Below are 13469 nucleotides of genomic sequence, written 5' to 3' on the forward strand. Positions count from 1 at the left end.
CTTCTCCTGCCTTCTCCTGCCTTCTCCTGCCTTCTCCTGCCTTCTCCATCTGCTCAGCCGGCGGAGGAGCGGGAACGGGAAGGATGTGGCTCGCCCACCCAGAGTCGGCAGAGTCCAGCCCTCTGTCCTTCCTGTGTCTCTGCTGGCTGGCAGACCACCCCCATGACCCAGTCCTGAGGATAGAGTTGGCATCCTGGTGACTTTTTGAAACCGCTCCCTCTTCTGAGAGTGGGCCTTCAGAGCACTTAATGCTTTGGACAGGTGTGAGCAGCACCTCCTGTGAGTGTAGCCCACGTGTTCACATGCAGACAACAGAGGCTCGCTGGAGCAAACAAGGCAGCTCCTGCCCCGTGTGTCCTTCCCCACCGGCTCGGTGGTAGGGCCACCTCAGGTGGGCACTGGGCTGGAGCTCTCTCCTCTCTGCTGTCTGTCCTGCTGCCCCACCTCACCAAGGTCCGGACTGACCCCTGGGTGCTTCTGAGCCCAGCATCCCACTCAGTCAGTCTGCGCTCTCCCCTGGGTTAGGGAGGGGCAGTCAGGGTTCCTGGGGCCCACAGACCTTACTCTAATACCAAGTGCTCCTTAGTGCGGCACCATTAGGCCTTTTGGCTTAGGTGAGCCTCTGCTGTCCGCATGTGCACACATTGGCTGGACTCAGGGGGTGCCCGGTCCCCCCCACCCAAAGCATTAAGTGTCCTCAAGACTCACTCTTGGAAGAGGGAGGGACTTAAAAAAAGTTACCAGGATGCCAACCCAACAAAGCCTCTTTCTCTTTTCTTCTAGTCCTTGCAGAGGCTGTGGGGAAGGAAGAAAATCTGCTCTGGCATTTACACTAAGCTCCTACAAGGCCTGGCACAGAGTCAGCCCTCATAAGTGCTGGTTAGGATTATTCCAAGTGTGATTGCTGGGGCCAACGAGGAGGCACAGGAGTAGAGTCAGGCCTAGGTTTGGGGAGAAAGGTGGAGCCGGTATTTCAGGAAGTCATGGACTCAGAGGAAATAGTGGGTTTGCTGAGTAGTTGCTGATGGGGTAGGAGTAAGGAGAGTCCCGGGTTAGGGGTTACCTTGAGGAACGCTTCATGGGGGGTTGCAGACCAGAGCCCACAGGCTCTGGTTGGCCACTAACATATTTTATTTCATTTTCTCTTCTTTTCAAGACAGGGTCTCACTGTGTCACCCAAGTTGGAGTACAGTGGCACTATTTCAGCTCCCTGTGACCTCCGCCTCCTAGGCTCAAGCGATCCCCCCACCTAAGCCTCCTGAGTGGCTGGGACCACAGGCATGGGTCACCACGCCCAGCTTATTTTTTTATATTTTTGGTAGAGACGGGGCTTCACCATTGTGCCAAGGCTGGTCTCGAACTCCTGAGCTCAGGCGATCCATCTGTCTCAGCCTTCCAAAGTGCTGGGAATTACAGGTGTGAGCCACTGCACCCAGTGTTGCTCACATGGTTTTTAAAAAATTTTTGAAATAGCAGCCAACATTTAAAAATGAGAGGATTTTGATAAAGTCCAGATTAGTGGCTTTTCTTAGGGAAAAAAAGATCTTGCCATTCCGGGTGCACAGAATGTGTGGCACGGGGACTCACTCCTTCAGACGAAGCATGTGCCATCCAGTTGACCAGTGTCCCCTCCTCTCACTGTCTACCGCAGCCCCGCTGCGGGCTGGCCCTCCCAGAGACTTGATTTTACAGCCCAGGTCCTCGAGACAGGTGTCTGGAGAGAGGAAGGGAAGGAGCCCAGTGGCCACAGGCTGGCAGTTCTGGGGAAGGTGAGCTGGCCAACATGATGGTCCTGCTCAGTGGGAGAGGGGTCAGGTGACTGCACAGGGTCAGGGCTGCAAGGATGCTGAGAAGAGGAAGCGCGGCAAGCCCAGAACTGCAAACGCACCCTTTCCACCTACTTTCTCAATGATTTTTTGTTGGTCCTCTTCCTTCCTCTTTCCTCACTTCCTTTATTTGCCTGTCCCTCCCTCCCCTTCCAGGGCCCAGCCTCCAGCCCCAGTCTGCTCAGCTGCCCCCCTATATTCCCTCTCCTGTCCCCATTTGGAGTGCAAGGGAAGAGGGAACCAGCCAGAGATGCCCTGGTGGGAGCAGCTCTGAGGCCTTGCACTTGCTGGGATAAGGCCTTCCTCCTCTCCCACTGTCCTGGAAGGATGGGAGCCAATCAGGCAGAGCAGTGACACATTCAGAGCCGGTGTTACTGAGCCATTTGTGCTGTGTCCTCTGTCCTGAGTTAGGCAACAAGGAGGGAGTTGGTGGAGACATGTCACTCCCACAGCTCTATCTGCCTCCAGCCACCTCCTCCCAATGTACGATAAGTCAGCTCCTACTTCCATGTTGGGAGCCTGCAGTGTGCCCAGCCCCGTGGTACCCTGGGGATTGCAGGAGAACATTCAGCTTCTTGACCATGCTGGAACTGTAGGTAGGAACGCAGGGACTGGTGGGTGACATAGTAAAGAGCAGGAAGGTGACCTGACCTGCAGGAGTTCCAGGAAGGGCAAGATAGGCCAGATCCAGGGACAGGCTCCTGGAGAAGGGGCCCTGAGCTGGCCTTGTGCTTTGGGAAGCTGGTGTCACTCCAGCGTGTGGCATGAGCCCTGCTAGAGAGAAGCACAGAATCTGGGGTAAGACAAGTAGACTGGGCCATGGGAGGAGAGTTTCACGATGGCTCAGACCGCCTGCCCATGGGTTCCAAACTCTAAAATCAAGACTCAGGATAGAGCTCATGCTCCTTCCTCATAGTCTGGTTTTTCTAAGGCCTGGGAAGCTCGGGGGACAGCTGACCTGGATAGTTTTGGTGGTCACCACTGACAATGATGCTGCAGAGGTGCCCCCAGGCAGGGGAAGAGAAGGGACTCATTCAGTTTTCCATCAGTCCCTTGAGGGGGTAGAAGGAGACCAGAGGGAGGGGCAGACTCAGCCTAGGTGTTGCTCACATTCAGTCATGCACTGCAGACTCAGAAATCCTAGAGGCCACCCAGTGACCTTCCCAGAACATCAGTCTCTTCATCTGTGAGAGTTTTAATGTGACTACCTAAATGAGGTTGTGACAGTTAAATGACAACACACATGCAGAGTACTTAGCATCCTGCCTGGTATCGGGCACCTGCTTCCTAAATGGCTGGTCATGAAAAATCATCACCTTTCACCACCCTTCCCCTGTTCTGTGCTGGAATCACTGCCAGGTGCTCCCTGGGAGGGTCCACGGGGTGATGCCCAGCCTGCCTGTTCCACTCCACCCACCCTCCAGGCCTAGCGTGTCTCCTCTTGAGGCCTCAGTTTCTACCTCTGTAAAATAAAGAAACCCAAATTCAACTCTGTATTCTGACTTGCTTAAATTTTTGGCTTGATTTTCCCCCAACAACTGTGTACCTCATAAGCTGGGGCTGAGAAACTGCAGCACAAGGCCAGGATACAGTAAGGAGTTGAGCCCAAACTCATGGCAGTCTGGGTCTCCCTTGGCTCCTTCTTTCTTGGAGGACCCAGAACCTAGAGAATGAAAGGGACCCAAGTCACCCCCAAGGCCTGGGCTAAAAGTGCCCTCCCCTGCCGTCAGCCAGTCCTTTATTCCATTTCGTAAAGGAAACCTATCAGCTGCTCCTTTTGGCTCTGAACGTGACGCCAGGGCCAGGCCTTCTTTTGCTGTTGTAATTAGCAGAGCTAATTGCATCTGTCAGGCTGCGTGCTGGGCAAGCCCTTGGCAATTTCCAGGATGTGGGCTGCTGCAACACTGCAGGAGCCCCACCCTCCTACCCAGAGGATGCCTGATTTGGGAAGGGATGGTTCTCAAACATGAGCGGGCATTAGAATGACCTAGAGGGCTTGTTGAGACACAGATGCTGGGCCCCAGCCGTGGAATTTCTGATCAGCAGGTCTGAGGTTGCCTGTGAAAATTTGCATTTCTAACAAGTTGCCAGGTGGCACTGTTGCTGCTAAGCAGGTTGAGAACCACTGTCCCAGAGGGAATACTGGGCGGCCAAGAAAATGGGTCCTGGAAAGTAGGCGGAAAGGGTGCATTTGCGGCTCTGGGCTTGCCACACTTCCTCTTCTTCTCGGCATCCTTGCAACCCTGACCCCTGCTGCTTAAGGCTATGGTCAGCCAACTCTCGGTGGGAGGAGGTGGGCAGTGGGGCAAAAGCGGTGTGATGAACAAGTTGTGGGGCTGGACACAGGCTCCTACTATTCCTGGTTGGTTGTAGGAATTCTGTCTGGAAGGAGAGGAGGAGGTGAAGGTGGAGCCAAGGGGTTGCACACCCACATCTCCCCAACAGGTGAGGGCAGGGAGAGTGCCCGACAAGGAGAGGCCCTCAGAGAACAGGAAGGAAGCTCCCTCCCTCCTCTGCATTTTGCAGCCTGTAGCTCAAGTGCCTTTTGTGCCCCACATCTCATTCTGTCTGGGGACTCCATACGTAGTGGCTGTCTACCTTCCTACGTGGATTGTAATGCTTTTGCTACCAGGGGTCAGGCCATACTCATCATCGCAGGCCTTGAAGCGTCCAGCATGTTCCTCGAACTCAGTATGTGCTCCGTACATGTAGCACAGTGGAAAAACTTGAACTTTGCTGGCAAAGACAGAGAGAATAAGCTTGAATCTCAGCCCAGCTATGGCTTTTCTAGTCCTGTGGCTAGAAAATGACTTTGTCTCTTGGGCTTTGGTTAACCCATCTGCAAAACAGGGATGGCACCCACCTCTTAGAAGGTTACAGTGGTCAGTGTGTGCAGTGCCCAGTACATCCTAGTGAGGGCTTGAGAAAGGGGAGAGCTATGGCTGTTAGACAATGCTTTGTGGTGTTTATTGGATTAAGCAATGGTAGGGAGTGCTGCCCAGGAGTGAGGGACCTCAGTGAAGGAAGGAAGCCGTCTTGGATTTCCCCCAGGGTCTTGGCTTCTGGCCAGCCTCAGAGTAAGGGTCTGAGTAAACCACTGGTCCTGGCCAGCCACCTGCAGCCCTCTGTCCGGGCCACCCAGAAGCTTCCGTCTTCCCTCAGCCCCTGTCGCCCCGTGACCCCAGCATTGCCAGGCTAATTTTAGCTGTGAACTGCATGGGCTGCCCCTCTCTGAGGACAAGGGCGGAGGTGGAGAGGAATTCAGCAGGCAGGCTTCCTGCCGGCTTCCTGGCAAGCAGACAGAAAAAAACCCGCCAAGTGACACAGGTTTATTCTCAAAGCCAAACCCACCGGCTGATGTCTCAGACCACAGGTATGGGAGAGCCTGGTAGAGGTGAGAACTTTGGGCCAAGGCAGAGGTAGACATCCTTGGAATTGGGAGTAGGGGACTCTTTGGGGAGGCATGTGCTGGTATGTGCAAGTACATGCACACATATACACATATCCATGGTTTGTGAGAGGCTCCTCACTACCCGTCCTGTCTCTGAATGTCAGAATGCCCTGCTTCCTTCCCTTTTGTGGAGAAGTCAATTCTATACAATATTTGAAGGGATTTATTCTGAACCCATCTGAGTGACCAAGGCATGAGGCACAGTCCCAAGAGATCCTGAAAACATGTGCCCCAGACAGTTGGGTTACAGCTTGATGTTACACATTTTAGGGGGACAGAAGTTACAGGCAGGCCAGGTGCTCACACCTGTAATCCCAGCACTTTGGGAGGCCGAGGCAGGCAGATCACTTGAGGTCAGGAGTTTGAGACCAGCCTGGTCAACATGGTGAAAACCTGTCTCTACTGGAAATACAAAAATTAGCTGGGCATGGTGGGGCACACCTGTAGTCCCAGCTACTCAGGAGGCTGAGGCAGGAGAATTGCTTGAACCTGGGAGGTGGAGGTTGCAGTGAGCTGAGATCACTCCACTGCACTCTAGCCTGGGTAACAGAATGAGACTTACTCCCCCAGCGCCCCCCCCCCCAAAAAAAAACAAAAACAAAAATAACAGAAGTTACAGGCAGACATTCATCAATGCTTATGTTAGGAATATGTTAGTTTGGTGTGGAAAGATGGGACAACTTGAAGTGAGGGCAAGGAGTGACTTCCTGGTCACAGGTGGATTCAAAGATTTTCTGACTGGCAGTTGGTTGAATGAGTTAAGTAAGTTATTATCTAAAGACCTGGAATCAGTAGAAAGGAGTGTCTGGGATAAGGGACATGGAGACCACGGTTCTTACTATGGAGATGAAGTCCCAGGAAGTGGGTTTCAGAGAAAGGAGATGGTACATGTCTGTCAGACCTAAAAAGGTGCCAGACTCTTAGTTAATCTCTCCTGAATCAGGAAGAGACCTGGAAAGGGAAGGAAATTCTGTACAGAATGTAGATTTTCCCGACAATAGACAGCTTTGCAGGGCCATTTCAAAATATGTCCAAGAAATTATATTTTGTGGTAAAATACTTTGATTTCTTTCAGGGCCTGCTATCTCATGTGATGCTATATTGCGTTGAAATTCAGTATCTTATTGCTACAGAGTCTGTTTTGTCACTCTTAGGATCTCTGTTTTAATGTTAATGCTGGTCAGTTGTGCCTGAATTCCAGAGGGAGGAGGGTATAACGGGGTTTGTCGGCTCCTCCTTCCCATCATGGCATCAACTAGTTTTTAAGGTTTATTTTGGAATCCCGTTGGCCTGCAGGAGGTTCTTCTGACCCCTGGGGTCCCCAGGGCGGTGTTTCTATGACTGGGTTTGGGAGGAGGAAGTAGCAGAGGCTTCAAACTGAGCCCCATCTAGTGGGCCCTGAGCGGCCACAGCCCTATTCTCTGCCTCAGCCTGTCCTATCCCATAGGGTGCTGCAGACAGAGCCAGCCTGTGCAGAGTTTAACGAGGAGCCAAATGACAGCTGGGATCTGATCCGGGGAAGTGGGAAGATGGTTTACGTCAGAAAGTGAGTCAGAGGGAACCCCTGACCTGCAGGAGGATCCCAGGCTCTGAAGTCTTCTCCCCTTTGCTGGGGGCCAGGGCGGACTCAGGGGTGTGCCAAGAAAGAGAAATAGCAGCGGAACATCTTGTGCTTTCAGAGCACTTTCGAGCGTGTGTTTACTCCCTGCGCCTGGGGCTCGGGCAGGGCTGCTGTGCTCAGCAGGTGAGAAAGCAGAAGCAGGTGGATGCTGAGGAGAAGGAGCCTGCCCTGTGCCAGGTACGGTGCTAAGCACCCAAGGTATATGATCTCACTCGCCTTTCCCAACATCCCTGTGAAGGAGGGAGTGTTATTAATTCCTTCTCACAGGGAAAGCGTGGGAGCGCAGAAGCTGCGTGATCCACTCATAGTCACTCAAGGTTACAACACAGATCTGCTGGGTCTACAGCCCAGGCCCCCTTTCCTTGCAGTCCTTCCCCGGGCTGGTGCCCTGTTTCCCTGGTGCTTCTTTTGAGTCTTGTCTGTAATCCTACAATTATCAGTGCTACTATTTGCTGCCTACCTCCTGCCAAAGTTCCTTGTAGGGGCGTCTGTGGCACACTCCACCCTGAACCCCAGCAGGCAGGGTCATCTGCGTATTTCCATCCCATCACAGTTTCTTTTATAAGAAAACTTGCTCAGGGGCAAGCATGTTGCTGAGTGCTTTACATGTATTATCTCGTTCAAGCTTTATAACAGCAGATATGATTATTCTCATGTTGCGGATGAAGAAACTGAGGTTCTGAGAAGTGGAGTGACTTGTTCGAAGTCACCTCCAGTAGGTGCACGTACTGGGTTCTGACCCAGTCTGTCTCCTCTTGAGCCTATCCTCTTTTCCCCTTGCACACAGAGTTGGTCCCTTCAGTTGGTTTGGAGTTCTGAACCTTGCCTGCGCCAATACAAGGAGGCTCTTACAGCTCTTCCTCCTCTGGCAGGAATGAGGATGTAGCAAGTAGCACCGTGAAGTGTGGCGTAGACACAGGGAGGGTTCCCAACCATAGGGCTTGGCCACGGCCCCACTCCCCCTGTTCGTGGCATCCTGCCCTGAGTTGACACGGAACTTGGGTAGGTGGTTGTCTGGGCTATTACTGTGACTGGTGAAGGCCCATTGTGTCCAAAGGTGGCTGCCTGTGATCCAGGTGCCTTGAAGGACCCTAAAACCCCCCAAATTATTTCCTAACTGGCTGCTGCCTGATATTCTGCTATGAGTACTCTCCACCTTTGTGTTAACATTCTCACCATGTTAATCACCCAGCCTCGCAGTTAGTTATGCCTTGGACCCTCCCTGGCAAAACTTTCTGTTGATGTTTGTCGAATGTAGAAACCAAGCTGACCTGTTTCTGCCACTATCCGGCAAGCTGCTCCTTGGCTTGGGGAAGGAAAGCTGGCTCGCTGCCCCCTGCACTTTTTCCTTACCCCACCCACCTTGCAGTGTGACTTCCTCCACTTTATCCTGTCCCCGCTTTCCTCTTCCAGTGGAAACCTGTAAGCGCTTCAGAGCTCACCTCTGAGGCCCACACTGAGAATCCTCAGGGTGGAGGATGGACCTTCTCCACTCGCCAACCCTTTTAGTTCCTGCAGACCTGTCCATTTGTGTATGGGGTGGAATGTCTGAGTCACATCTGAGCAGCAAGCTTTGTCTAGGCGTGACCAGCAGCCAACTCAGTCCATCTCCATCCTGCCACTTGCTAGGGACAACCTGCAGAGGTATCTACCTGGAAACAAATCCCTGTCCTAGGCACCATTAGGACAAGAATTTCATTGTGCAAATTCCAGGTCAGGGGCTCAAGCCAAAGGGAATGGGGCTCAGGCTGGCACAGTAGCTCCTATCAGCCAGTGTTGGCGTGCACCAGGGCATGGTACGAAGAGCCCTGTGCTCTCAACAACCTCAGGACCTCAACTGATTTGCATTTGGCCATTTGCTTCCTTCGCGGAGGTCCCAAGCAAGGAGGGGGGTAGTTTAATGTGGAAATAGCAGATTGTTAAGTCCCAGGGTTCCTGCTGAGGAGAGGAGAGGGTGTAAGTAAGGCCTGCAACGTAAGACAGTGCCTCTCAGATTTTTATACGGATGGTATGAAAATGTGGATTCCGATTCAGTAGGTGTGGGTGGGGCCGAGATTCTGCACTTCTGACAAGCTCCCAGGAGATACTGCAGCTGCTGGTCCATGAACCACACTTTGATTTGCAAAGATTGTAGGGATTAGCCTTTCTCCAAAAGTCACTTGAGGCTTAAAAATTCACTTATCCTAGGGGAACAGGGTGCCTCCTTTCACAGCTAAGAAGTCAGATTTAAAGTTCAGATGCCTGGTGAGAAGAAACTAGTGACTCTTTGCTCTCTGGTCGTCACCAGTATTGTCCTGGGGAAAGACAAAAGCCAGGAGAGTGTGTCTGAATTTGGGGTAAGCTCTTCCAGGTCAGAAGGAGATGTTTACAGAAGAGGAGGATAAGGGCTCCAATCTACTTCCGAAAGTTATTATTCAATGAACATGTGCTATGCACTGGTCACTGGGCCAGGCAGTTTGCAGGTATCATTGCATCTATCAGTACCGTGACCCTGTGAGATACTACTGCTTTCCCCTTGTGCAGTAAGGAAACCAGGGCTCAGAGAGGTGTGTTAACATGCCCAGGATCACACAGCTATTCAGTTAACAGTGCTGGTTTGGAACCTAGCCCTTTCTCCCTTAACCACTAGGCTTTACTGTATTGCAGGAAGATGACATTCACTTGGGAGAGAAGGGGATATTTTATTCAGGACTATTTTGATTTCAAGTGGTGGAAAGGCCACTCAAACTGACTTAAAAAGGGTTTCTTCAGTATGACTAAAGAGCTCAGACAGCAATGCCTTCAAGCAGAGCTGAGTGTGGGGAGGGGGGAGTTCTGCTTTCCTCTATGTTGGTGTCTTTCTTAGGCGGGCTCCCTTTGCCAGAGCCCACTGCAGGTATAATCCTGTTCCCTCAGCAACCTAGCAACCAAACTAGCAACAGGATGAGTTTTTCTTCCCATTGGGCCCAACACACCCTACATCTGTCTCTCATTGGTCCAAATTGGATCAAATGCTCACCCCAGAACCAATCGCTCTAGCTGTAGCTGGGTAGCAGAATGTCTGATTGTCTTGGGCCTGGGTTTTGAGCCCATCCCAGGAGCTTGGAGGTGGGTATATCCTCGCCCTGGCCATAAGGACTGGTAGTAGAAAAGGGTTGGTCCCCAAGAACAGTGCCGTGCTGCTGCCATGCAGGAATGTCTGAGTAGGACAAAAACAGATGTCTACCCCAGGGTAGGCCTTTAGGGCTCTTCCATGGCTAGACTGAAGCTCCTGAGGCAGCCGCAGGGAGCTCTCAATGGGTTAGGTGGGAGAACTAAGACCTTAATCAGCCCTGAGGGGCTGAGGTTGGTGCAGGGTCCAGGGATGAAGTGGCATTGAGGGAAGTTTGGTGTAACCATCTGTCTCCCGCTGTTCCCAGGAAAGCTCCAACCATGGCCATGGGGCTGTTCCGCGTGTGTCTGGTAGTAGTGACGGCCATCATCAACCATCCGCTGCTGTTCCCGCGGGAGAACGCCACGGTCCCTGAGAATGAGGAGGAGATCATCCGCAAGATGCAGGCGCACCAGGAGAAGCTGCAGCTGGAGCAGCTGCGCCTGGAGGAGGAGGTGGCTCGGCTGGCGGCCGAGAAGGAGGCACTGGAGCAGGTGGCGGAGGAAGGCAGGCAGCAGAATGAGACACGTGTGACATGGGACCTCTGGAGCACCCTCTGCATGATCCTCTTCCTGATGATCGAGGTGTGGCGGCAGGACCACCAGGAGGGGCCCTCACCTGAGTGCCTGGGCAGTGAGGAGGATGAGCTGCCTGGGCTGGGGGGTGCCCCCTTGCAGGGCCTTACCCTGCCCAACAAGGCCACGCTTGGCCACTTTCATGAGCGCTGCATCCGGGGGGCCACGGCCGATGCAGCCCGTACCCGGGAGTTCCTGGAAGGCTTCGTAGATGACTTGCTGGAAGCCCTGAGGAGCCTCTGCAACCGGGACACCGACATGGAGGTGGAGGACTTCATTGGCGTGGACAGCATGTATGAGAACTGGCAGGTGGACAGGCCGCTGCTGTGCCACCTTTTTGTGCCCTTCACACCCCCCGAGCCCTACCGCTTCCACCCAGAGCTCTGGTGCTCCGGCCGCTCAGTGCCCCTGGATCGCCAGGGCTATGGCCAGATCAAGGTGGTCCGCGCTGACAGGGACACACTGAGCTGCATCTGTGGCAAGACCAAGCTTGGGGAAGACATGCTGTGTCTCCTGCATGGCAGGAACAGCATGGCGCCTCCCTGCGGCGACATGGAGAACCTGCTGTGTGCCACAGATTCCCTGTACCTGGACACGATGCAAGTCATGAAGTGGTTCCAGACGGCCCTCACCAGAGCCTGGCACGGCATCGCCCACAAGTACGAGTTCGACCTGGCCTTTGGCCAGCTGGACAGCCCGGGGTCCCTGAAGATCAAGTTCCGTTCAGGAAAGTTCATGCCCTTCAACCTGATTCCTGTGATCCAGTGTGATGACTCGGACCTGTACTTTGTCTCCCACCTTCCCAGGGAGCCCTCTGAGGGCACCCCAGCCTCCAGCACAGACTGGCTCCTGTCCTTTGCTGTCTACGAGCGACACTTCCTCAGGACGACACTGAAGGCACTGCCCGAGGGCGCCTGCCACCTCAGCTGCCTGCAGATAGCCTCCTTCCTGCTTTCCAAGCAGAGCCGCCTGACCGGCCCCAGCGGGCTCAGCAGCTACCACCTGAAGACGGCCCTGCTGCACCTCCTACTCCTCCGGCAGGCGGCCGACTGGAAGGCGGGGCAGCTGGACGCTCGTCTGCACGAGTTGCTCTGCTTCCTGGAGAAGAGCTTGCTGGAGAAGAAGCTCCACCACTTCTTCATCGGCAACCACAAGGTGCCTGAGGCCATGGGACTCCCGGAGGCCGTGCTCAGGGCCGAGCCCCTCAACCTCTTCCGGCCCTTCGTCCTGCAACGAAGTCTTTACCGTAAGACACTGGACTCCTTCTATGAGATGCTCAAGAATGCCCCAGCGCTCATTAGCGAGTATTCCCTACATGTCCCCTCAGACCACGCCAGCCTACCCCAAAAAGCTGATGTCTTATAGAGCATGTGGGCCCTCGAGCTAAGATGAGGGCATCCCTCACGTTCACACCCCTGGTGGCATCTGCCAGCCCTGTTCCGGGGACAAGGCGGGCTTTCGTGGGAGCCGTGCTCAGCCTGCCAGGAAGCCAAGCCCTACAGTACAGAGGAAACAGAATTTCAGCGGGAAGCTGGTTTGCTTTCATACCATTGGGATCTGTTGGTAAAGCTGTTATTTGGGTTTAGGGACTGATCCCTTGCAGTTTACTTCTGGATCACCATGAATGGCCAAGATGGCGGCAGAACATGCTGTGGACCCTGAGTTAGAGACAATGCAAATGTTGGATTGGGTGTAATTCTTTTTGCATCCCAGATCCAGTCTGTACTTGAATATGAGCAGAGGATCTACAAGAATGCTGACAGGGAACCGTGTTAAGACCCAGCACCCCTATTCCCAGGAGCCCCTGGCCTGACCATCTTGCAGCCAAAGCACTAACAGGGACAGGTGTGGGAATGTCCAACTTTGATCCACATCCTGCACAATAGTGGTCCCTCCATGGCTGCCACTTTTTTATACTATTTGGAGAAAAGACCTTGTATAAATTCGAGGCCTGAGTGACTAACGTCTCTGTCCCACGAAAATGGGTACTTGGTGGCATAGAGAAACCCAGCCACTTTTCCAGCCACACTTCTCACTCAGGTGCACCCCCTTCTGCTGTCCTTTCCCCAACGTACTGGATCCCAAGCATGGTGGGTGTCATTTGCCACACTGGATGCCAGCTCAGCAGCCCTGCACCTCTCTTTATTCTCTCCAAAGCTGGTCTCTGACTATCATTGTGGTAGGGGGAGGACGGATGCTAAAGGTAGAAGCTGACCTGGAAAAAGAGACACAGGGTGACTGTGGCAAAGGACAGCTGGAAAAGAAGCTCTATCACTTCTTCATTGGCAACTACAAGGTGCCTGAGGCCATGGCACTCCCAGAGGCTGTGTGCAGGGCCAAGCCTCTCAACCTCTTCTGGCCCTGCGTCCTGCAGCGAAGTCTCTACTGTAAGACAGTGGACTTCCTCGATGAGGTGCTCCATCTCCAGGTCTGGTTCAGGGGGATCAGGAAGCCTCTTCTCCACCTGTGGCTTCACTGGCCCTTTGAGATTTTCTCTCACCATCACTTCAGTTACCCTTGCAGGGGGCCAGGGTCGAGAATATACCTGTGTTCTCCCTCCAGGGTTTCAGCCGGCCTTGCCTTCCAGAGAGCATAAAAAAACTGGACAGGGGTGCCCAGTTCCCCCATAAACTGAAGGAAGGAGATCCTTCCCCCATCCCTAGGAGTTCTCTCAACCAGCCTCAGAAAGCTTGAGAAAATGGACCCTTTGCCCAGCCAGGGTTAATTCCTGGTGGGGCAGCTCGGCTGTGATCAGGGCAACCAAACCTGTAGGAAGGCTTCCAGTGTAGCTGGAATTAGACTGAACACGTGCTTGGGCCTACCTCTCCCTAGACCCAGCTGCGGGGCACTCCAGGGAATGAACCAG

At 53.5% G+C, this 13469-nt stretch overlaps 1 protein-coding gene across 1 annotated transcript in view; it reads left to right on the forward strand.

The window, feature by feature from the left end:
- ITPRIP (inositol 1,4,5-trisphosphate receptor interacting protein) overlaps window positions 1-12141 on the forward strand; it is a 24346-nt gene extending 12205 nt beyond the window's left edge. The window contains 2 exon segments of the mRNA XM_026447321.2: window positions 10297-11932; window positions 11935-12141. Of these exon segments, the coding sequence (XP_026303106.2) occupies window positions 10297-11932; window positions 11935-11958 (1660 nt within the window). The 3' untranslated portion in view covers window positions 11959-12141.
- The last annotated feature ends 1328 nt before the right edge of the window (window positions 12142-13469 follow it).

Source organism: Piliocolobus tephrosceles, chromosome 9 (assembly GCF_002776525.5).
Source record: "Piliocolobus tephrosceles isolate RC106 chromosome 9, ASM277652v3, whole genome shotgun sequence".
NCBI classification, from domain to species: domain Eukaryota; kingdom Metazoa; phylum Chordata; class Mammalia; order Primates; family Cercopithecidae; genus Piliocolobus; species Piliocolobus tephrosceles.